The sequence below is a fragment of the Chiloscyllium punctatum genome, chromosome 31 (genome assembly GCF_047496795.1).
Source record: "Chiloscyllium punctatum isolate Juve2018m chromosome 31, sChiPun1.3, whole genome shotgun sequence".
NCBI classification, from domain to species: Eukaryota; Metazoa; Chordata; class Chondrichthyes; order Orectolobiformes; family Hemiscylliidae; genus Chiloscyllium; species Chiloscyllium punctatum.
Window position 1 is genome coordinate 68387392 of NC_092769.1, and position 25560 is coordinate 68412951.

A 25560-nucleotide genomic window follows, 5' to 3' on the forward strand; every position below is an offset into this window, starting at 1 on the left:
TGACCCACACTCACTCCCTGTTGACCCACACGCACTCCCTGTTGACCCACACTCACTCCCTGTTGACCAACACTCATGCACTGTTGACCCACACTCATTCCCTGTTGACTCACACTCATTCCCTGTTGACCCACATTCATTCTCTGTTGACCCACACTCACTCTCTATTGATCCATACTCATTCCCTGTTGACTCACACTCTCTCTGTTGATCCACATTCACTCCCTGTTGACTCACACTCATTCCCTGTTGACCCATACTCATTCTCTGTTGACCCACACTCACTCTCTGTTGTTCCATACTCACTCACTGTTGACTTACACTCTCTCTGTTGACCCACATTCACTCCGTGTTGACCCACACTCACTCCGTGTTGACCCACACTCTCTCTGTGTTGACCAACACTCACTCCCTGTTGACCCACACTCTCTCCCTGTTGAACCACACTCACTCTCTGTTGACCCACACTTTCTGTGTTGATGACCCACACTCACTCCCTGTTCACCAACCTCACTCCCTGTTGACTCACACTCTCTCTGTTGACCCACAGTCATTCCCTGTTGACCCACACTTACTCTCTGTTGACCCACACTCACTTCCTGTTGCCTCACACTCTCTCTGTTGACTCACACTCACTCTCTGTTGACCCACACTTTCTGTGTTGATCCACACTCACTCCCTGTTGATCCACACTCACTCCCTGTTGACCCACACTCACTCCCTGTTGACCCACACACATTCCCTGTTGATCCACACTCACTCTCTGTTGACCCACACGCACCCCCTGTTGACTCACACTCTCTCTGTTGACCAACACTCATTCCCTGTTAACCGACACTCACTCCCTGTTGACCCACACTCACTCTCTGTTGACCCACGCTCACTCTCTGTTGATCCATATTCACTCCCTATTGACTCACACACACTCTCTTTTGACCCATACTCACTCTGTTGACCCACACTCATTCCCTGTTGACCTACACTCAAACCATGTTGATCCATACTCATTCCCTGTTAACCCACACTCACTGCGTTGATGCACACTCACTCCCTGTTGACTCACACTCTCTCTGTTGACCCAAATTCATTCCCTGTTGACACACACACACTCCCTGTTGACCCACCCTTACTCCCTGTTGACCCACACTCACTCCCTGTTAACCCACACTCACTCTCTGTTGACCCACACTCACTCTCTGTTGACCCACATGCACTCCCTTTTGACGCACACTCACTCTCTGTTTATCCATAATCACTCCCTGTTGACCCACACTCTCTCTGTTGACCCACACACTCTCTCTGTTGACCCACACTCTCTCTGTTCACCCACACTCTCTCTGTTGACCCCCACTCACTCTCTGTTGACCCACACTCACTCTCTGTTGACCCACACTCATTCCCTGTTGACCCACACACACTCCCTGTTGACCCACACTCACTCCCTGTTGACCCACACTCACACCATGTTGACCGACACTCACTGCCTGTTGACCCACACTCACTGCCTGTTGACCCACAGACTGTCCGTGTTGACCCACACTCTGTCCGTGTTGACCCACACTCTCTCTCTGTTGACCCACATTCACTCCCTGTTGACCCACACTCACTCTCTGTTGACCCACACTCACTCCCTGTTGACTCACACTTGCTCTGTTGACCCACAGTCATTCCCTGTTGACCCACACTTACTCTCTGTTGACCCACACTCACTTCCTGTTGCCTCACACTCTCTCTGTTGACCCACACTCATTCCCTGTTAACCCACACTCTCTCCCTGTTGACTCACACTCACTCTCTGTTGACCCACACTTTCTGTGTTGACCCACACTCACTCCCTGTTGATCCACACTCACTCCCTGTTGATCCACCCTCCCTCCCTGTTGACCTACACTCACTCTCTGTTGACCTACACTCACTCCCTGTTGACCCACACACACTCCCTGTTGACCCACACTCTCTCCCTGTTGACCCACACTCTCTCCCTGTTGAACCACACTCACTCTCTGTTGACCCACACTTTCTGTGTTGACCCACACTCACTCCCTGTTCACCAACCCTCACTCCCTGTTGCCTCACAATCTCTCTGTTGACCCACACTCATTCCCTGTTAACCCACTCTCTCCCTGTTGACTCACACTCACTCTCTGTTGACCCACACTTTCTGTGTTGACCCACATGCACTCCCTGTTGACTCACACTCTCCCTGTTGACGCACACCCACTCCCTGTTGACGCACACCCCCTCCCTGTTGACCCACACTGTCTCTGTTGACACACACTCATTCCCTGTTGACCCACACTCACTCTCTGTTAACATACACTCACTCCCTGTTGACCCACACACATTCCCTGTTGACCCACACTCACTCTCTGTTGACCCACACTCATTCCCTGTTGACCAACACTCACTGTGTTGACCAACACTCACTGTGTTGACCCACACTCACTCCCTGTTGACTCACAATCTCTCTGTTGACCCACACTCATTCCCTGTTGACCCACACGCACTCCCTGTTGACCCACACGCACTCCCTGTTGACCCACACGCACTCCCTGTTGACCCACACTCACTCCCTGTTGACCAACACTCATGCACTGTTGACCCACACTCATTCCCTGTTGACTCACACTCATTCCCTGTTGACCCACATTCATTCTCTGTTGACCCACACTCACTCTCTATTGATCCATACTCATTCCCTGTTGACTCACACTCTCTCTGTTGATCCACATTCACTCCCTGTTGACTCACACTCATTCCCTGTTGACCCATACTCATTCTCTGTTGACCCACACTCACTCTCTGTTGTTCCATACTCACTCACTGTTGACTTACACTCTCTCTGTTGACCCACATTCACTCCGTGTTGACCCACACTCACTCCGTGTTGACCCACACTCTCTCTGTGTTGACCAACACTCACTCCCTGTTGACCCACACTCTCTCCCTGTTGAACCACACTCACTCTCTGTTGACCCACACTTTCTGTGTTGATGACCCACACTCACTCCCTGTTCACCAACCTCACTCCCTGTTGACTCACACTCTCTCTGTTGACCCACAGTCATTCCCTGTTGACCCACACTTACTCTCTGTTGACCCACACTCACTTCCTGTTGCCTCACACTCTCTCTGTTGACTCACACTCACTCTCTGTTGACCCACACTTTCTGTGTTGATCCACACTCACTCCCTGTTGATCCACACTCACTCCCTGTTGACCCACACTCACTCCCTGTTGACCCACACTCACTCTCTGTTGACCTACACTCACTCCCTGTTGACCCACACACACTCCCTGTTGACTCACACTCTCTCTGTTGACCCACACACATTCCCTGTTGATCCACACTCACTCTCTGTTGACCCACACGCACCCCCTGTTGACTCACACTCTCTCTGTTGACCAACACTCATTCCCTGTTAACCGACACTCACTCCCTGTTGACCCACACTCACTCTCTGTTGACCCACGCTCACTCTCTGTTGATCCATATTCACTCCCTATTGACTCACACACACTCTCTTTTGACCCATACTCACTCTGTTGACCCACACTCATTCCCTGTTGACCTACACTCAAACCATGTTGATCCATACTCATTCCCTGCTAACCCACACTCACTGCGTTGATGCACACTCACTCCCTGTTGACTCACACTCTCTCTGTTGACCCAAATTCATTCCCTGTTGACACACACACACTCCCTGTTGACCCACCCTTACTCCCTGTTGACCCACACTCACTCCCTGTTAACCCACACTCACTCTCTGTTGACCCACACTCACTCTCTGTTGACCCACATGCACTCCCTTTTGACGCACACTCACTCTCTGTTTATCCATAATCACTCCCTGTTGACCCACACTCTCTCTGTTGACCCACACACTCTCTCTGTTGACCCACACTCTCTCTGTTCACCCACACTCTCTCTGTTGACCCCCACTCACTCTCTGTTGACCCACACTCACTCTCTGTTGACCCACACTCATTCCCTGTTGACCCACACACACTCCCTGTTGACCCACACTCACTCCCTGTTGACCCACACTCACACCATGTTGACCGACACTCACTGCCTGTTGACCCACAGACTGTCCGTGTTGACCCACACTCTGTCCGTGTTGACCCACACTCTCTCTCTGTTGACCCACATTCACTCCCTGTTGACCCACACTCACTCTCTGTTGACCCACACTCACTCCCTGTTGACTCACACTTGCTCTGTTGACCAACACCCATTCCCTGTTGACCCACACTCACTCCGTGTTGACCACTCTCATTCCCTGTTAACCCACACTGTCTCTTTTGACCCACACTCATTCCCTGTTGACCCACACACACTCCCTGTTGACCCACACTGCCTCTGTTGACCCAACTCATTCACTGTTAACCCACACTGTCCCTGTTGACCCACACTCACTCCCTGTTGACTCACACTCTCTCTGTTGACCCACATTCACTCCCTGTCGACTCACACTGATTCCCTGTTGACCCATACTCATTCTCTGTTGACCCACACTCACTCTCTGTTGATCCATACTCACTCACTGTTGACTCACACTCTCTCTGTTGACCCACATTCACTTTCTGTTGACCCACACTCATCCGTGTTGACCCACACTCTCTCTATGTTGACCCACACTCTCTCTGTGTTGACCCACACTCTCTCTGTGTTGACCAACACTCACTCTCTGTTGACCCACACTTTCTGTGTTGACCCACACTCACTCCCTGTTCACCAACTCTCACTCCCTGTTGACTCACACTCTCTCTGTTGACCCACAGTCATTCCCTGTTGACCCACACTCCCTGTTGACCCACACACACTCCCTGTTGACCCACATTCTGTCTGTGTTGACCAACACTCACTCTCTGTTGACCCACACTTTCTGTGTTGATGACCCACACTCACTCCCTGTTCACCAACCCTCACTCCCTGTTGACTCACACTCTCTCTGTTGACCCACAGTCATTCCCTGTTGACCCACACTTACTCTCTTTTGACCCACACTCACTTCCTGTTGCCTCACACTCTCTCTGTTGACCCACACTCATTCCCTGTTAACCCACACTCTCTCCCTGTTGACTCACACTCACTCTCTGTTGACCCACACTTTCTGTGTTGACCCACACTCACTCCCTGTTGATCCACACTCACTCTCTGTTGACCTACACTCACTCCCTGTTGACCCACACTCACTCCCTGTTGACCCACACTCACTCACTGTTGACCAACACTCACTCACTGTTCACCCACACACATTCCCTGTTGACTCACACTCATTCCCTGTTGACCCACATTCATTCTCTGTTGACCTACACTCACTCCCTATTGACCCACACACACTCCCTGTTGACCCACACTCTCTCCCTGTTGAACCACACTCACTCTCTGTTGACCCACACTTTCTGTGTTGACCCACACTCACTCCGTGTTCACCAACCCTCACTCCCTGTTGCCTCACACTCTCTCTGTTGACCCACACTCATTCCCTGTTAACCCACTCTCTCCCTGTTGACTCACACTCCCTCTCTGTTGACCCACACTTTCTGTGTTGACCCACATGCACTCCCTGTTGACTCACACTCTCCCTGTTGACGCACACCCACTCCCTGTTGACGCACACCCCCTCCCTGTTGACCCACACTGTCTCTGTTGACACACACTCTTTCCCTGTTGACCCACACTCACTCTCTGTTAACATACACTCACTCCCTGTTGACCCACACACACTCCCTGTTGACTCACACTCACTCTCTGTTGACCCACACATATTCCCTGTTGACCCACACTCACTCTCTGTTGACCCACACTCACTCTCTGTTGACCCACACTCACTCTCTGTTGACCCACACTCATTCCCTGTTGTCCAACACTCACTGTGTTGACCAACACTCACTGTGTTGACCCACACTCACTCCCTGTTGACTCACAATCTCTCTGTTGACCCACACTCATTCCCTGTTGACCCACACTCACTCTGTGTTGACCCACACACACTCCCTGTTGACCCACACACACTCCCTGTTGACCCACACACACTCCCTGTTGATCCACACTCACTCCCTGTTGACCAACACTCATGCACTGTTGAACCACACTCATTCCCTGTTGACTCACACTCATTCCCTGTTGACCCACATTCATTCTCTGTTGACCCACACTCACTCTCTGTTGTTCCATACTCACTCACTGTTGCCTTACACTCTCTCTGTTGACCCACATTCACTCCGTGTTGACCCACACTCACTCCGTGTTGACCCACACTCTCTCTGTGTTGACCAACACTCACTCTCTGTTGACCCACACTTTCTGTGTTGATGACCCACACTCACTCCCTGTTCACCAACCTCACTCCCTGTTGACTCACACTCTCTCTGTTGACCCACAGTCATTCCCTGTTGACCCACACTTACTCTCTGTTGACCCACACTCACTTCCTGTTGCCTCACACTCTCTCTGTTGACTCACACTCACTCTCTGTTGACCCACACTCAGTCCCTGTTGACCCACACTCACTCACTGTTGACCAACACTCACTCACTGTTCACCCACACTCATTCCCTGTTGACTCATACTCATTCCCTGTTGACCCACATTCATTCTCTGTTGACCCACACTCACTCTCTATTGATCCATACTCATTCCCTGTTGACTCACACTCTCTCTGTTGACCCACACTCACTCCGTGTTGACCCACACTCCCTGTTGACCAATACTCACTCCCTGTTGACCCACACACACTCCCTGTTGACCCACACTCTGTCTGTGTTGACCAACACTCACACTCTGTTGACCCACACTTTCTGTGTTGACCCACACTCACTCCCTGTTCACCAACCCTCACTCCCTGTTGACCCACATTCACTCCGTGTTGACCCACACTCACTCCGTGTTGACCCACACTCTCTCTGTGTTGACCAACACTCACTCCCTGTTGACCCACACAAACTCCCTGTTGAACCACACTCTCTCCCTGTTGAACCACACACTCTCTGTTGACCCACACTTTCTGTGTTGATGACCCACACTCATTCCCTGTTCACCAACCCTCACTCCCTGTTGACTCACACTCTCTCTGTTGACCCACAGTTATTCCCTGTTGACCCACACTTACTCTCTGTTGACCCACATTCACTCCCTGTCGACTAACACTGATTCCCTGTTGACCCATACTCATTCTCTGTTGACCCACACTCACTCTTTGTTGATCCATACTCACTCACTGTTGACTCACACTCTCTCTGTTGACCCACATTCACTCCGTGTTGACCCACACTTACTCTCTGTTGACCCACACTCACTTCCTGTTGCCTCACACTCTCTCTGTTGACTCACACTCACTCTCTGTTGACCCACACTTTCTGTGTTGATCCACACTCACTCCCTGTTGATCCACACTCACTCCCTGTTGATCCACACTCACTCCCTGTTGACCCACACTCACTCTCTGTTGACCTACACTCACTCCCTGTTGACCCACACACACTCCCTGTTGACTCACACTCTCTCTGTTGACCCACACACATACCCTGTTGAACCACACTCACTCTCTGTTGACCCACACTCATTCCCTGTTGACCCACACTCACTCTGTGTTGACCCACACGCACCCCCTGTTGACTCACACTCTCTCTGTTGACCAACACTCATTCCCTGTTAACCGACACTCACTCCCTGTTGACCCACACTCACTCTCTGTTGACCCACGCTCACTCTCTGTTGATCCATATTCACTCCCTATTGACTCACACACACTCTCTTTTGACCCATACTCACTCTGTTGACCCACACTCATTCCCTGTTGACCTACACTCAAACCATGTTGATCCATACTCATTCCCTGTTAAGCCACACTCACTGCATTGATGCACACTCACTCCCTGTTGACTCACACTCTCTCTGTTGACCCAAATTCATTCCCTGTTGACACACACACACTCCCTGTTGACCCACCCTTACTCCCTGTTGACCCACACTCACTCCCTGTTAACCCACACTCACTCTCTGTTGACCCACACTCACTCTCTATTGACCCACATGCACTCCCTTTTGACGCACACTCACTCTCTGTTTATCCATAATCACTCCCTGTTGACCCACACTCTCTCTGTTGACCCACACACTCTCTCTGTTGACCCACTCTCTCTCTGTTCACCCACACTCTCTCTGTTGACCCCCACTCACTCTCTGTTGACCCACACTCACTCTCTGTTGACCCACACTCATTCCCTGTTGACCCACACACACTCCCTGTTGACCCACACTCACTCCCTGTTGACCCACACTCACACCATGTTGACCGACACTCACTGCCTGTTGACCCACACTCACTGCCTGTTGACCCACAGTCTGTCCGTGTTGACCCACACTCTGTCCGTGTTGACCCACACTCTCTCTCTGTTGACCCACATTCACTCCCTGTTGACCCACACTCACTCTCTGTTGACCCACACTCACTCCCTGTTGACTCACACTTGCTCTGTTGACCAACACCCATTCCCTGTTGACCCACACTCACTCCGTGTTGACCACTCTCATTCCCTGTTAACCCACACTGTCTCTTTTGACCCACACTCATTCCCTGTTGACCCACACACACTCCCTGTTGACCCACACTGCCTCTGTTGACCCAACTCATTCCCTGTTAACCCACACTGTCCCTGTTGACCCACACTCACTCCCTGTTGACCCGCACTCACTCCCTGTTGACTCACACTCACTCTCTTTTGACCAACACTCATTCCCTATTGACCCACACTCACTCTCTGATGACTAACACTCACTCCCTGTTGACCCGCACTCACTCCCTGTTGACCACTCTCACTCCCTGTTAACCCACACTGTCTCTGTTAACCCACACTCTCTCCCTGTTGACCCACACTCACTCTCTGTTGACCAACACTCATTCCCTATTGACCCACACTCACTCTCTGATGACCAACACTCACTCTGTCCTGACCCACACTCTCTCCCTGTTGACCCACACTCACTCTCTGATGACCAACACTCATTCCCTATTGACCCACACTCACTCCCTGTTGACCCGCATCACTCCCTGTTGACCACTCTCACTCCCTTTAACCCACACTGTCTCTGTTAACCCACACACTCTCCCTGTTGACCCACACACACTCTCTGTTGACCAACACTCATTCCCTATTGACCCACACACACTCCCTGTTGACCCACACACACTCTCTGTTGACCCACACACACTCCCTGTTGACCCACACACACTCCCTGTTGACCCACACTCATTCCCTGTTGACCCATACACACTCTCTGTTGGCTCACCCTCTCTCTGTTGACACCCACTCATTCCCTGTCGACCCACACTCACTTCCTGTTGACTCGCACTCTCCCTGTTGACCCACACTCACTCTCTGTTGACCCACACTCATTCCCTTTTGACCCACACTCACTCCCTGTTGACTCACACTCTCTCTCGACCCACACTCACTCTGTGTTGACCCACACTCACTCTGTGTTGAACCACACTCATTCCCTGTTGACTCACACTCACTCCCTGTTCACCCACACTCATTCCGCGTTGACCCACACTCACTCCCTATTGACTCACACTCTCTCTGTTGACCCACACTCACACTGTTGATCCACACGCACTCCCTGTTGACCGACACTCTCTCCCTGTTGACCGACACTCAACATCTCTGTTGACCCACACTCACTCCCTGTTGACCAACACTCACTGTGTTGACCCACACTGTCTGTTAACCCCTACACTTTACTCTCTGTTGACCCATACGTGCTCATTGCTGCCCCACTCTTAATCACTGTTATTGACCATTTGCTCTATCAGAGGCTCTGTAGCTCAGCGGTTACAGTACTGGTCTTGTAAACTAGTGGTCGTGTGTTCAAATCTCACAGGGGCCTGTTTTCATTTAGCCCTGTTGCCAAACCCCCCACTCAGTTTAAACACGTTGGTGTTGCCAAGGACTGACGAATGGATGTCTGAAACAATAGGGTCATTACCCTGAAGTTACAGACACCTGACCCTGACTTTCTGGGGAAAGGGTCAACAGACCCGAAACCTTAACTCTGATTTCTCGTCTCAGACCTGCTGAGCTTTTACGGTGGCTCAGTGGTTAGTGCCACTGCCTCGCAGCGCCAGGGATTCGAGTCCGATTCCTGCCTCGAGCAACTGTCTGTGTGGAGTTTGCACATTCTCCCCCTGTGTCTGTGTGGGGTTTCCTCCGGGTGCTCCGGTTTCCTCACATAGTCTGAAGATGTGTAGGTTAGGGTGGATTGGCCGTGCTAAATTGTCCCATAGTGCCCAGGGATGTGCAGGTTCGGGTGGATTGGCCGTGCTAAATTGTCCCATAGTGCCCAGGGATGTGCAGGTTAGGGTGGATTGGCCGTGCTAAATTGTCCCATAGTGCCCCAGGGATGTGCAGGTTAGGGTGGATTGGCCGTGCTAAACTGTCCCATAGTGCCCAGGGATGTGCAGGTTAGGGTGGATTGGCCGTGCTAAATTGTCCCATAGTGCCCAGGGAGTCCAGGTTAGGATGGATTGGCCGTGCTAAATTGTCCCATAGTGCCCAGGGATGTGCAGGTTAGGGTGGATTGGCCGTGGGAAATTGTCCCATAGTGCCCAGGGATGTGCAGGTTAGGGTGGATTGGCCGTGCTAAATTGCCCCATAGTGCCCAGGGATGTGCAGGTTAGGGTGGATTGGCCGTGCTAAATTGCCCCATAGTGCCCAGGGATGTGCAGGTTAGGGGTAAATACAGGGTGGGTTACTCTTCGGAGGGTCGGTGTGGACTTGTTGGGCCAAAGGGCCTGTTTCCATACTGAGGGGGATCTGATCATGCTCATTGTTATTCAATACTGACCCGATTCTGTACTTTGCAGGGTGAGCTGGTGTCAATGGGAGTCATCTCAAATGGAAATACCTATGGAGTTCCTGAGCAGCTAATTTACTCTTTTCCAGTAACTGTAAAGGTACATTCAACACAGTCAGACACTGAAGTTCACAATCCAGACTAACACTCCGAGAGCCATTTTGACTGAGCACAGCACTGTCGGAGGGTCAGTACTGAGGGAGTGCCGCACTGTCGCAGGGTCAGTACTGAGGGAGTGCCGCACTGTCGGAGGGTCAGTACTGATGGAGTGCCGCACTATGGGAGGGTCAGTACTGAGGGAGTGCTGCACTGTCAGAGGGTCAGTACTGAGGGAGTGCCGCACTGTCGGAGGGTCAGTGCTGAGGGAGTTCCGCACTGTCGGAGGGCCAGTGCTGAGGGAACACCGCACTGTCCGAGGGTCAGTGCTGAGGGAGTGCCGCACTGTCGGAGGGTCAGTGCTGAGGGAGTGCCACACTGTCGGAGGGTCAGTACTGAGGGAACACCGCACTGTCAGAGGGTCAGTGCTGAGGGAGCGCCGCACTGTCGGAGGGTCAGTACTGAGGGAACACCGCACTGTCGGAGGGTCAGTACTGAGGGAGTGGCGCACTGTCGGAGGGTCAGTACTGAGGGTGCGCCGCACTGTCGGAGGGTCAGTACTGAGGGTGCGCCGCACTGTCGGAGGGTCAGTACTGAGGGAACACCGCACTGTCCGAGGGTCAGTGCTGAGGGAGTGCCGCACTGTCGGAGGGTCAGTACTGAGGGAGTGCCGCACTGTCGGAGGGTCAGTACTGAGGGAGTGCCGCACTGTCAGAGGGTCAGTACTGAGGGAGTGCCGCACTGTCGGAGGGTCAGTGCTGAGGGAGTGCCGCACTGTTGTAGGGTCAGTAATGAGTGAGTGCTGCACTGTCCGAGGGTCAGTGCTGAGGGAGTGCCGCACTGTCGGAGGGTCAGTACTGAGGGAGTGCCGCACTGTCGGAGGGTCAGTACTGAGGGAGTGCTGCACTGTCGGAGGGTTAGTACTGAGGGTGCGCCGCACTGTCGGAGGGTCAGTACTGAGGGAGTGCCGCACTGTCAGAGGGTCAGTACTGAGGGAGTGCTGCATTGTCGGAGGGTCAGTGCTGAGGGAGTGCCGCACTGTCAGAGGGTCAGTACTGAGGGAGTGCCGCACTGTCGGAGGGTCAGTACTGAGGGTGCGCCGCACTGTCGGAGGGTCAGTACTGAGGGAGTTCCGCACTGTCCGAGGGTCAGTAATGAGAGAGTGCTGCACTGTCCGAGGGTCAGTACTGAGGGAGTGCCGCCCTTGCTCTCTGGGAGTCAGTACTGAGGGAGTGCCGCCCTCAGTCTCTGGGTGGTCAGACCAGCATTTGTTACCTATCCGTACACGCCCTTGAAATTGTGTGTCTTGTTTGGCCATTTCAGAGGTCAAGTAAGAAGGTACTTGACTGTTAAAGTCTGTGGAGCTACGACCATGTGAAAGGCTGTGTCGCAAAGCAGAGTGTTAGAATTCCGCACCGGCCAATTCATCCCAATCTCCTTCTGCTGCTGAAGAAGGAATAACTGGGAGGCAGGCATGACCGTGAAGCCCGCAAGAGTAGAATTGCCTCCCTGAGGCTGCCAGTGGAATGGGTACATGAGTTCGGTTGCTCAGCCATAGCTATTAGCGTGCCAATGTCCGATATCGTCTACTCACAGATCATCTCTGTTTCCAGGATGGAAGCTGGCAGATCGTGGCTGGCCTGAGGGTTTCCGAGGTCTGCCGACTGAGGATGGCCCAGTCCGCTCAGCAGCTGCTGGAGGAGAGGAAGAGTGCCCTGAGAGCGCTGGCAAGGAGTAAGTCCCGGTCCCTACGTTGCCTGAACCTCCTCTGCCGCTCCAAGGGGTAACGGCAGCATAGCCCGGAAGGAAGCTGACATCCTGATAGCCCTGACCCTAGACAGTGAGGGTTACCCCCCCTCTGCTCTCTCAGTGTGACAGCAAGTGGTCTCCAGTGTCTTCACACTGCGGTTTCTTTGCAACAGAAATAGGCCGAGTTTGTGTGGAAACACAGGTTACAACAGTTGCCTGGCCATACACAGTCTGAATGTTTCTCAAAGAAATCAGAGAATCCCCACGGTATGGAAACAGGAACCTCAATCCAACAAGTCCATACCGACCCTCCGAAAAGTAAACCTCCCCTGACCCATTACCCCTGACTAATGCACCTAGCCTGCACATCCCTGGGCACTATGGGACAATTTAGCACGGCCAATCCACCCTAACCTGCACATCCCTGGGCACTATGGGACAATTTAGCATGGCCAATCCACCCTAACCTGCACATCCCTGGGCACTATGGGACAATTTAGCACGGCCAATCCACCCTAACCTGCACATCCCTGGACACTGTGGGACAATTTAGCACGGCCAATCCACCCTAACCTGCACATCCCTGGGCACTATGGGACAATTTAGCAAGGCCAATCCACCCTAACCTGCACATCCCTGGGCACTATGGGACAATTTAGCACGGCCAATCCACCCTAACCTGCACATCCCTGGGCACTATGGGACAATTTAGCACGGCCAATCCACCCTAACCTGCACATCCTTGTACACTATGGGACAATTTAGCACGGCCAATGGCTAACCCACCCCTAACCTGCATATCCCTGGACACTATGGGACAATTTAGCACGGCCAATCCACCCTAACCTGCACATCCCTGGACACTATGGGACAATTTAGCACGGCCAATCCACCCTAACCTGCACATCCCTGGGCACTATGGGACAATTTAGCACGGCCAATCCACCCTAACCTGCACATCCCTGAACACTATGGGACAATTTAGCACGGCCAATCCACCCTAACCTGCACACCCCTGGGCACTATGGGACAATTTAGCACGGCCAATCCACCCTAACCTGCACATCTTTGGACTGTGGGAGGAAACTGGAGCACCCGGAAGAAACCCCACACAGACACGGGGGGAGAATGTGCAAACTCCACCCAGACAGTCGCCCGAGGGTGGGGATCGAACCCGGGTCCTTCACGCCATACCGGCCCAATGTCCCCGTGCTTCCACTCCCTTTTCATGACGTGGGTGTCACGGGCAGTGTAGAGGCACCTTTGCTGTGCATCGAACTCTCTGCTGGGTGGTTGAAACTGAAATGGAGTCCCATCAAGAATGCGATTAAAACCTGACGCAGTTTGTGACTGGAATCCTCTTCTGATTGCAGGTAACCTCTGAGAGAGCTTCGTCTGGGACCCGTCACATTGGCCGGAGGATTGAGACGCTGGTGGGAGACACTGCTAATTCTGTTCACCATCTCCCACTCGCTCTGCCCTCACCTCATCCTGACATGTCGACAATGGCTTCTACTCACTGGGAGGAGGACATGGCGGTCTCTGGGCAGCGAGCATTCCTTGCCTATTCCTGGTTGTCCTGGAGAAGGTGGTGGTGGAGAGCTGCCTTCTGGAACCGCTGCGGATCGACCCACAGTACAGATTCTGACCCAGCCACAGGGAAGTCAGACCTAAAACAGCCCCAGTAGGAATCCCCATGATGTTCAGTCCAAAGGCACCGTGTCTAACTGTGGAGCTGCAGGCTCATGTTCCCCAGAACAGGCGTCAGGAGCTGGCCTGGCACAAGTGACAGTGTTTGGACTGCACAACAGACAGACAATTAGGATCAATTCAGACTCTGGTGAGATGGAGATGCATTCCTCCTCCTTTAACCCCCCCCCCCCAACAATCTCTCACTCTCTCTCTCTTTCAGACACACACACTCTCTCTCTCACACACACAGACACTCTTGTCTCTCTCTCTGTCTCTCTCTCACACTCACACATACAGACACTATCTCTCTCTTTCACACACACACAGTCTCTCTCTCACACACACAGACACTCTTGTCTCTCTCTCGGTCTCTCTCTCTCACACTCACACACAGTCTCTCTTTCACACACACAGACACACTCTGTCACTCTCTCTCTCTCACACACACACAGTCTCTCTCACACAAATACACACACACACATAGTCACTCTCTCTCACACACACAGTCTCTCTCACACACGCACAGATACACACACACACTGTCACTCTCACACACACACAGACTCTCTCACACACACATACACACAGACTCTCTCTCTCTCACACACACACAGACTCTCTCTCTCTCTCTCACACACACACACACTGTCACTCTCTCTTTCACACACACTCTCTCACACACGCACAGATACACACACACTCTGTCACACACACACACACACACACAGTCACTCTCTCACACACACAGACTCTCTCTCTCACACACACAGTCACTCTCTCTTTCATACACACAGTCTCTCTCACACACGCACAGATACACACACACACTCTGTCACTCTCTCTCACACACACACTCTGTGTCTCTCTGACTCTGTCATTCACACACACACACACACACTGTCATTCACACTCACACACACACACCGACACAGGTATACACACACACACACACACACACACACACACACACACACACACACACACACACACACACACACACACACACACACACACACACACACTCATCAGGGTCATGCAGCATGGAAACAGACCCTTTGGTTCAACTCGCCCCTACTGACCAGGTTTCCCAACCTAATCTAGTGCCGTTTCCCTGCTCCTGGCCCATATCCCTCTGAACTTTTTGTATTCATGTACCGAATGTCTTTTAAATGTTGTAACTGCACCTGCCCCAACCACTCCCTTTGACAATTCCTTCCACACACGCACCACTCTCTGTGTGGGAAACAGGCCCCTCAGATCCATTTCATATCTAACCCCTCTCATCCTAAACCTGTGCCCTCCAGTTTTGAACTGCCCCCCTACCCTGGGGAAAAGACCTGTCTCTCTGTGCCCCTCCTGATTCTATACACCTTATGCAAGGCCACCCCTGAGTCTCTGACACTCCAGGGCAAACAGCCCCGGCCCATCCAGCTTCCCCCTCGTGTGACGCAAACCATCCGGTCTCGGTAACATCCTGGTTAGTCACCCAGCCCCAAAAAACTGGCTCCAGCCCTTCCCACTCGCCCCCTCGCCTGTCCAATACACGACCTGGTTCAATGCACTGTTGGGAGTTTCACAGGAGGTCAATGGGTTGGGTGGGGGGGGGGGAGGTTGCGTGAGGGGGTGTCAGAGAGACCCTGCCGAACTCCTGCCAGTCCAGGTCACCAGTGATTTGCGAGCCCGTTGGCTATTTTCCAGCACCCTCCAAAGCAACCGTAATAAACGTTGGCCCGGCTCTCTCTCATTGCGGTGACCATGGAGTTGGGTCATGACTCTGATCTCCAGCATCTGGAGTACTCACCTTCACCTGGTTCGCACAGAGGCCGAATCACGAGCTGAACTTTTCCGTCCTGTCCACGAACGAAGGCTTGGGTTTCCCCCCAGCGTCTTCCGTGACCTCGGCACGCTCAGAAACTCTTTGGCCGCCAGTCCAGCCCTGTTCCGAAGCCTTCGGGAGGTTGCAAAGGCGGCAGCCGGGTTAGCACGCAGAAAGCTCCCACAGGTGACAACGACCCGTCACGTTTTCCTGATCCTTGGGGATTGAGGGATTCCCACTGGCTCCGGGACCTTAACGGGTTCGCCCTCATCCCCGCCCTCCGCTGGGGCTCAGGGCCGCTGCTACCTCCCGACGCCAGGGACCTCGGTTCGATCCCATCCTCGGGAAACTGTGTGGAGTTTGCACACTCTCTCCCCGTGTCTGTGTGGGGTTTCCTCCGGGTGCTCCGATTTCCTCCCACAGTCCAAAGATATGCAGGTTAGGGTGGATTGGCCGTGCTAAATTGTCCCATAGTGCCCAGGGATGTGCAGGTTAGGGTGGATTGGCCATGCTAAATTGTCTCATAGTGCCCAGGGATGTGCAGGTTAGGGTGGATTGACCGTGCTAAATTGTCCCATAGTATCCAGGGATGTGCAGGTTAGGGTGGATTGACCGTGCTAAATTGCCCCATAGTGTCCAGGGATGTGCAGGTTAGGGTAGATTGGCCGTGCTAAATTGTCCCATAGTGCCCAGGGATGTGCAGGTTAGGGTGGATTGGCCGTGCTAAATTGTCCCATAGTGTCCAGGGATGTGCAGGTTAGGGTGGATTGGCCGTGCTAAATTGTCCCATAGTGCCCAGGGATGTGCAGGTTAGGGTGGATTGGCCGTGCTAAATTGTCCCATAGTGTCCAGGGATGTGCAGGTTAGGGTGGATTGGCCGTGCTAAATTGTCCCATAGTGCCCAGGGATGTGCAGGTTAGGGTGGATTGGCCGTGCTAAATTGTCTCATAGTGCCCAGGGATGTGCAGGTTAGGGTGGATTGGCCATGCTAAGTTGTCCCATAGTGCCCAGGGATGTGCAGGTTAGGGTGGATTGACCGTGCTAAATTGTCCCATAGCGCCCAGGGATGTGCAGGTTAGGGTGGATTGACCGTGCTAAATTGCCCCATAGTGTCCAGGGATGTGCAGGTTAGGGTGGATTGGCCGTGCTAAATTGTCCCATAGTGTCCAGGGATGTGCAGGTTAGGGTGGATTGGCCGTGCTAAATTGTCCCATAGTGTCCAGGGATGTGAAGGCTAGGGTGGATTGGCTGTGCTAAATTGTCCCATAGTGCCCAGGGATGTGCAGGTTAGGGTGGATTGGTCATGCTAAATTGTCCCATAGTGTCCAGGGATGTGCAGGTCAGGGTGGATTGGCCGTGCTAAGTTGTCCCACAGTGCCCAGGGATGTGCAGGTTAGGGTGGATTGGCCGTGCTAAATTGTCCCATAGTGTCCAGGGATGTGCAGGTTAGGGTGGATTCGCCGTGTTAATTGTCCCATAGTGCCCAGGGATGTGAAGGTTAGGGTGGATTGGCCGTGCTAAATTGTCCCACAGTGCCCAGGGATGTGCAGGTTAGGGTGGATTGGCCGTGCTAAATTGTCCCACAGTGCCCAGGGATGTGCAGGTTAGGGTGGATTGGCCGTGCTAAATTGTCCCACAGTGCCCAGGGATGTGCAGGTTAGGGTGGATTGGCCGTGCTAAATTGTCCCACCGTGCCCAGGGATGTGCAGGTTAGGGTGGATTGGCCGTGCTAAGTTGTCCCATAGTGTCCAGGGATGTGCAGGTCAGGGTGGATTGGCCGTGCTAAGTTGTCCCACAGTGCCCAGGGATGTGCAGGTTAGGGTGGATTGGCCGTGCTAAATTGTCCCATAGTGTCCAGGGATGTGCAGGTTAGGGTGGATTGGCCGTGCTAAATTGTCCCAAAATGCCCAGGGATGTGAAGGTTAGGGTGGATTGGCCGTGCTAAATTGTCCCACAGTGCCCAGGGATGTGCAGGTTAGGGTGGATTGGCCGTGCTAAATTGTCCCACAGTGCCCAGGGATGTGCAGGTTAGGGTGGATTGGCCGTGCTAAATTGTCCCACAGTGCCCAGGGATGTGCAGGTTAGGGTGGATTGGCCGTGCTAAATTGTCCCACCGTGCCCAGGGATGTGCAGGTTAGGGTGGATTGGCCGTGCTAAGTTGTCCCACCGTGCCCAGGGATGTGCAGGTCAGGGTGGATTGGCCGTGCTAAGTTGTCCCACAGTGCCCAGGGATGTGCAGGTTAGGGTGGATTGGCCGTGCTAAATTGTCCCACAGTGCCCAGGGATGTGCAGGTTAGGGTGGATTGGCCGTGCTAAATTGTCCCACAGTGCCCAGGGATGTGCAGGTTAGGGTGGATTGGCCGTGCTAAATTGTCCCACAGTGCCCAGGGATGTGCAGGTTAGGGTGGATTGGCCGTGCTAAGTTGTCCCATAGTGTCCAGGGATGTGCAGGTCAGGGTGGATTGGCCGTGCTAAGTTGTCCCACAGTGCCCAGGGATGTGCAGGTTAGGGTGGATTGGCCGTGCTAAATTGTCCCATAGTGTCCAGGGATGTGTAGGTTAGGGTGGATTGGCCGTGCTAAATTGTCCCATAGTGTCCAGGGATGTGCAGGTTGGGGTGGATTGGCCGTGCTAAATTGTCCCGTAGTGCCCAGGGATGTGCAGGTTAGGGTGGATTGGCCGTGTTAAATTGTCCCATAGTGCCCAGGGATGTGCAGGTTAGGGTGGATTGGCCGTGCTAAATTGTCCCATAGTGCCCAGGGATGTGCAGGTTAGGGTGGATTGGCCGTGCTAAATTGTCCCATAGTGCCCAGGGATGTGCAGGCCAGGAAAGTGCACAGTTACAGGGTTAGGTTAGAAGTATGAGTCTGAGTGGGATGCTCCTCGGAGGGTTGGTGTGGACCTGGTGGGCCGAATGGCGTGTTTTCACACCATTGAGATTCTCGATACGTTTAGACCAAAATACACTGCAAAAGAAAACCATACAGCCATCAAGCCTGTGTGAGAACAATCCCGTTTTCCAGAATTTGGTCCCGGACCCTGTGGGTTACGGCATTTTCCCGAGGTTTTTCCCCAGTGTGCTGAGGGTTCTGGACAACGAAGTAAGTTGCTTTCCAGAGAATGGAGCTGCTCTCTCCCGGGAGAGAGAGAGAGAGATGGCTGGGGTAGGGGGTTGGTTTAACCTGAGGGTCATCCCATCTCACACAAGGGGTGAGGTTGAGAAGGCCATTCCTTCCTGGTAACCTCGGCGTCTCACCTGAAGGATGGAACCTCCCACACAGCGGTACTTCCTCGGCACCGCGGAGGCCAACCTACCTTTTGCCAATTGCCCCGGCCGGCTGCCCCTTGCACCCATCTCTCGTACACCCGTCCATGACCATCCATATGCCTATCCAATGACCATTTAAATGCCCTTTAACGTTGGCAAGTTCTGCTACTCTCAGTTTCCCAATCTCCTGCCGTTCGCCTCACCATGACCCACATGATCCTGCATCTTCGACGCATGTGCCCACTCAGTCAGCCTGTCCAAATCACACTGGAGCATCTCTGCATCCTCCTCGCAGCTCACCCCCCACCCAGGCTCCACACTGAGACCCGACATCTAAAACTTTGATCCAATCTTGACCCTTGGTCTTGACCCTGCTGGGTCCTGATTTCCATTGAGGAGTGAGCCTTTATTGCCCCTTTCATAAGCTTCCGAACCAAGGAAATGCTCTTGAAGTGCTGTCACGGTCGCCAAGCTTCTGGAAGGCTCCAAATTTGAAAGCAGCTTTCGAAGAGCTGGAACACCGAGGAAGGGGAATGGGCAATGGGTCGTGCTTATACAGAGGTTTGGGTGTCAGCTGCAGTGGGAACGTATGGGTAGGGATATTCCTTACCGTCCCTGCATCCCATTCTGTCGTTCAGCACAGAGTCTACAGCGTGGAAGCAGACCCTTCGGCCCATTCCGACCATAATCCCCAGCCGAACTCATCTCACCGGCCTGCACTCCCTCCAAACCTTTCACTCATTCGTGTCTTTCATTATAAGTGTAACCCACCACTTCCCCTGGAAGTTTATTCACGCACGAGCCACCTCTCTCTGTAAAAAGAAAGCCTCTCGTCTGTTTTTTAAAAAATCTTCCTTCTCTCATCTTAGTTCTTGAAGTCCCCCATCCTCGGGGAAAGACACCTGCTCGTCACCTTACCCATACCCCTCATGACTTTATAAACCTCTATAAGGTCACCCCTCAACCTCCTACGCTCCAGGGAAAGAAATCCTGGCCCTCTCCAGCCTCTCCTTATCGTCTCAAACCCTCCACTCCTCGCAACATCGTGGTAAATCTCGTCTGCACCCTCTTCCATCTTAATAAGACCCTTTCTATGACAAGGAGAGTCGAAGAGTGTGGTGCTGGAAAAGCACAGCCGGCCAGGCAGCATCCGAGGAGCAGGAGAATCGACGTTTCATCAGGAATGTCGAAATGTCCACTCCCCTGCTCCTCGGATGCTGCCTGACCTGCTGTGCTTTTCCAGCGCCACACTCTTCGACTCTGATCTCCAGCATCTGCAGGCCTCACTCTCTCCGATAACGGGGAAAGCAGAAGTGGGCACCGTGTGCCAGAAGAGGCCTCACCAAAGTCCTGTACAACCTCGACGTGACGTCGTAACTCCTACACTCAGAGGTCTGAGCAATGCCATCTTAACCACTCTGTCTACCCGTGACACAGACTTCAAAGAATTATGTCTGTGAACCCCTAGACCTCTCTGTTCTCCAACACGGCCCTACTTTTAATTGCATGAGTCTTGCTTTTGTCTGTTTTGTTCCCTGATCCGTTTCTTAATTTCTGTCCACCCACACTGACACGGTCACCCTTAACTCCCACATACCCACCGGAATTCTAAATATCCCGGACTTTCAAGCTCCTGATTCCAAGTCTCGGCAGGTTTTTTTTTTTGGGTGGTGGAGGGAACGGGTGGCAGTCGGGGAAGGAGAGGGGGGGGGGGTAAGTTTCCACTGCCCCCATCTGCGAGGAAGTGCTCCCTGATATCTCCCCACCCCCCTCAGTGGCTGGGCTCGCAAATTAAGCATCTTCCCAAGACCTCCCCCCCCGCCATCGCCGTTTCCGGAAACCCCTCCCCGCCCCAGACCCCCACTCGAGGAATTCGTTTCTCTGTCGACCCTATTTCAATCCGGGAAACATCGAGAGAAAGAGGCAGGAGGAGGCCATTCGGTCCTTCAAGCCTTCCCTGCTATCCAATCCGATCCTGGCTGACTCATTCCCGTGTTCCCGATGTCTACCCCGTGATCCCTTTAGTCCTCAGAGCGATATCCAACTCCTTCCGGAAAACGCTCGACGTTTCGGCCCCAACCCCTCTCCGTGACAGAGAATCCCACAGGCTCCCCCCCACCCCCCTCTCTGGGGGAAGACATTTCTCCCCATCTCAGTCTGTAATCCTTAGACTGTGAGCCCTCTCCCCACCCCTCGGTTGTGAACATCCTGCGTTGACTTTGCCTGTTGGAATTTTATGGGTTTGTTTAAGATCGCTCCCCCCCCACCGCCCTTCAAATAAACAAATATAGTCCAAACCAATCCAGTCTCCCCTTTGATTGACCCCTCGATGAGGTTCACCCGGTTAAATCTCCCTCAACCGAGGGAGAACGAGCCTGGTCTGTGCTCCCTCCTTAAATCCCTGCAGGCCCAGGATCGTTTTGGGTTCAATGCTAACATTCTCCCCTCTTACTCCTGCCATGACATCTTTCATAGAACACGGAACATTCCAGCACAGCACAGACCCTTCGGCCCTCGATGTTGCGCCAACGTGTGGAACCAATCTGAAGCCCATCCAACCTACACTATTCCATTATCATCCACATGTTTATCCAATGACCATTTAAAATGCCCTTCAAAGTTGGCGAGTCCACTACTGTTGCAGGCAGTGCGTTCCACGCCCCTCCTACTCTCTGAGTAGAGAAACTACCTCTGACATCTGTCCTATATCTGTCACCCCTCAATTTGAAGCTCTGTCCCCTTTGTGCTAACCATCACCATCTGAGGGAAAAGGCTCTCCCTGTCCAACCTGTCAGCCGAACGAGGGATGTTCCCCCACTTTTCGGAAGGTCACTCCACCCCAACTTGGCTTTTGCGAAAGACCTCCATCAGCACCTGTTTCCGCGAACTGAAAGAAATCCAAAGAGGATTTTCGCTTTTACGGGATGAGGTGAATTTTTTTTTTCCCGTATAAGGCTTCTTCGTTTTACGCTATCTCGAGTTACCGAGGGTTTCAGAGGAGCGCTCTACTTTCAGGTAGTGGAGGAAACTGTGGTTACTTCCACTCGCCGGCACAGATTGGGAACAGGGACTGCGCAACCTGTCGGCCATTTCCGTGGCTGTTCGGTCAAGGGGGTCATCACAGCAAGCTTGAACAGCTTGGCCTGGTACTCTCTCTCGTGTGGTGACTTCTTCATCCCTGGGGGGGGGGGGGGGGGGGGAGGGGGCTGACCTCCCTGTTCCCCAGCCTCCCCACAGCCTCCCCAGGGGTTAAGCGTGGAGGTCCTGGGAACGTGAGGGCCCGCACAGGGTGGAGCAGCTGTGGCCACATCCTGTCGAAGAAGGGTCAGGGTATGGGGGGGGGGGGAGGAGGGGGGACAGGAAAGTCTCCTCGAAGTCTTCTGCAGCGGATCGTGCTGCTCCAGGATGTCGACTGGGTTGGAAACAAAGAGATTACATTCATTTCCAAACTCCAGGAGGATTCGGCCAGTTTCATGAGGGACAGAGCAATTTTACACTGCGGGGAATACAGCACATGGTTTTAGTGCACAGCATGATCCCACTTGATACCTACCCCAGATACTTGGCTCCTAATAATAATTTAGGACTGAACTCCATCACAAATACTCCCAGGACAGGGACAGCACGGGGTTAGATACAGAGTAAAGCTTCCTCGACATTGTCCCCCATCAAACACTCCCCAGGACAGGGACAGCATGGGGTTAGATACAGAGTAAAGCTCCCTGTACACTGTCCCCCCATCAAACACTCCCCAGGACAGGGACAGCACGGGGTTAGATACAGAGTAAAGCTTCCTCGACATTGTCCCCCATCAAACACTCCCCAGGACAGGGACAGCATGGGGTTAGATACAGAGTAAAGCTCCCTGTACACTGTCCCCCCATCAAACACTCCCCAGGACAGGGACAGCACGGGGTTAGATACAGAGTAAAGCTCCCTCTACACTGTCCCCCCATCAAACACCCCCCCAGGACAGGGACAGCACGGGGTTAGATACAGAGTAAAGCTCTCTCTACACTGTCCCCCCATCAAACACTCCCCAGGACAGGGACAGCACGGGGTTAGATACAGAGTAAAGCTCCCTCTACACTGTCCCCCCATCAAACACTCCCCAGGACAGGGACAGCACGGGGTTAGATACAGAGTAAAGCTCCCTCTACACTGTCCCCCCATCAAACACTCCCCAGGACAGGGACAGCACGGGGTTAGATACAGAGTAAAGCTCCATCTACACTGTCCCCCCATCAAACACTCCCCAGGACAGTGACAGCACGGGGTTAGATACAGAGTAAAGCTCCATCTACACTGTCCCCCCATCAAACACTCCCCAGGACAGTGACAGCACGGGGTTAGATACAGAGTAAAGCTCCATCTACACTGTCCCCCCATCAAACACTCCCCAGGACAGGGACAGCACGGGGTTAGATACAGAGTAAAGCTCTCTCTACACTGTCCCCCATCAAACACTCCCCAGGACAGGGACAGCACGGGGTTAGATACAGAGTAAAGCTCCTTCTATACTGTCCCCCATCAAACACTCTCTAGGACAGGGACAGCACGGGGTTAGATACAGAGTAAAGCTCTCTCTACACTGTCCCCCATCAAACACTCCCCAGGACAGGGACAGCACGGGGTTAGATACAGAGTAAAGCTCCCTCTACACTGTCCCCCATCAAACACTCCCCAGGACAGGGACAGGACTGGGTTAGATACAGAGTAAAGCTCTCTCTACACTGTCCCCCATCAAACACTCCCCAGGACAGGGACAGCACGGGGTTAGATACAGAGTAAAGCTCCCTCTCCACTGTCCCCCATCAAACACTCCCCAGGACAGGGACAGCACGGGGTTAGATACAGAGTAAAGCTCTCTCTACACTGTCCACCATCAAACACTCCCCAGGACTGGGTTAGATACAGAGTAAAGCTCCCTCTCCACTGTCCCCCATCAAACACTCCCCAGGACAGGGACAGCACGGGGTTAGATACAGAGTAAAGCTCTCTCTACACTGTCCCCCATCAAACACTCCCCAGGACAGGGTCAGCAGCCAAAATACAGACTGTCCACCTGCCTCTGTTGTCATGCTGTGAACTCTTGAGTTCCCAGTCACTGGTCTCCTGTAACTTTGAACATAGGTTGGATGTGTAACCTGCTGACAGCAGATGGTGCTGTGAGGCAGGTCTGGTTACTGCTCGACTGACTGACTGACTCACGTCCAGAGCTCTCGAATTGCTGAATTCCTGTTTCCCACAGTGGTGTTCGGAGAAGATGGTGAACTTGAGGTTAGATCACTGCAGAGGCCCACGCTGATGAGCTGAGGATTTGTGTTTGAACCACAGCTGGGAATTAAACCAAACAATTGCGGATTCCGGAAAGCTGGAATGAAAACAGAAATTGCTGGAGAAACTCAGCAGGTCTGCCAGTGTCTGGAGAGAGAAACAGAATTAACGTTTCCAGTCATACAGCATGGAAATAGCTCCTTCATTCCAGCTCATCACACATCGACCAAGCATCCCAATCTGACCAAGCCCCGTTTGTCGGCACTTGGCCCATATCCCTCCAAACCCTTCCTATTCACTTACTCATCCAAATGCCTCTTAAATGTTGTCATTGTACCAGCCTCCACCACATCCTCTGGCAGCTCATTCCATACATGTACCATCCTCTGGGTGAAAAAGTTCCCCCTTCGGTCCCTTTCATATCTTTCCCCTCTCACCCTAAAACCAAGCCCCTCTAGTTCTGGACTCCCCCACCCCGGGAAAAAGACTTTGTCTATTTCCCTATCCATTCTCCTCATGATTTTATAAACTTTATAAGGATCCCCCCCCCCCCATAGTCTTTGACACTCCAACCTCTCACTGTAGCTCAAACCGTCCAGTTCCAAGAACATCCTTGTGAATCTTTTCTGCTCTTTCTCAAGTTCAACAACATGTGGGCGGCACGGTGGCACAGTGGTTAGCACTGCTGCCTCACAGCGCTGGAGACTTGGGTTCAATTCCCGCCTCAGGCGACTGACTGTGTGGAGTTTGCACGTTCTCCCTGTGTCTGCGTGGGTTTCCTCCGGGTGCTCCGGT

General features: G+C 53.0%; 1 protein-coding gene and 1 long non-coding RNA gene across 8 annotated transcripts in view; both read left to right on the forward strand.

Annotated features, from left to right (window-relative positions):
- LOC140457028 (malate dehydrogenase, cytoplasmic-like) overlaps positions 1-14820 on the forward strand; it is a 37515-nt gene extending 22695 nt beyond the window's left edge. For all 7 annotated transcript variants that reach the window (XM_072550940.1, XM_072550945.1, XM_072550938.1 and 4 more), the window contains 3 exons: positions 10879-10968; positions 12578-12698; positions 14087-14820. In XM_072550940.1, the coding sequence (XP_072407041.1) occupies positions 10879-10968; positions 12578-12698; positions 14087-14097 (222 nt within the window). In that variant the 3' untranslated portion in view covers positions 14098-14820. The remainder of the gene's footprint in view (positions 1-10878; positions 10969-12577; positions 12699-14086) is intronic.
- A 2274-nt stretch (positions 14821-17094) lies between these two features.
- On the forward strand, positions 17095-22408 carry LOC140457029 (uncharacterized). The gene is made up of 2 exons (XR_011953306.1): positions 17095-17189; positions 17243-22408. It is a non-coding gene; the product is annotated as an uncharacterized lncRNA (long non-coding RNA).
- Positions 22409-25560: the final 3152 nt, after the last annotated feature.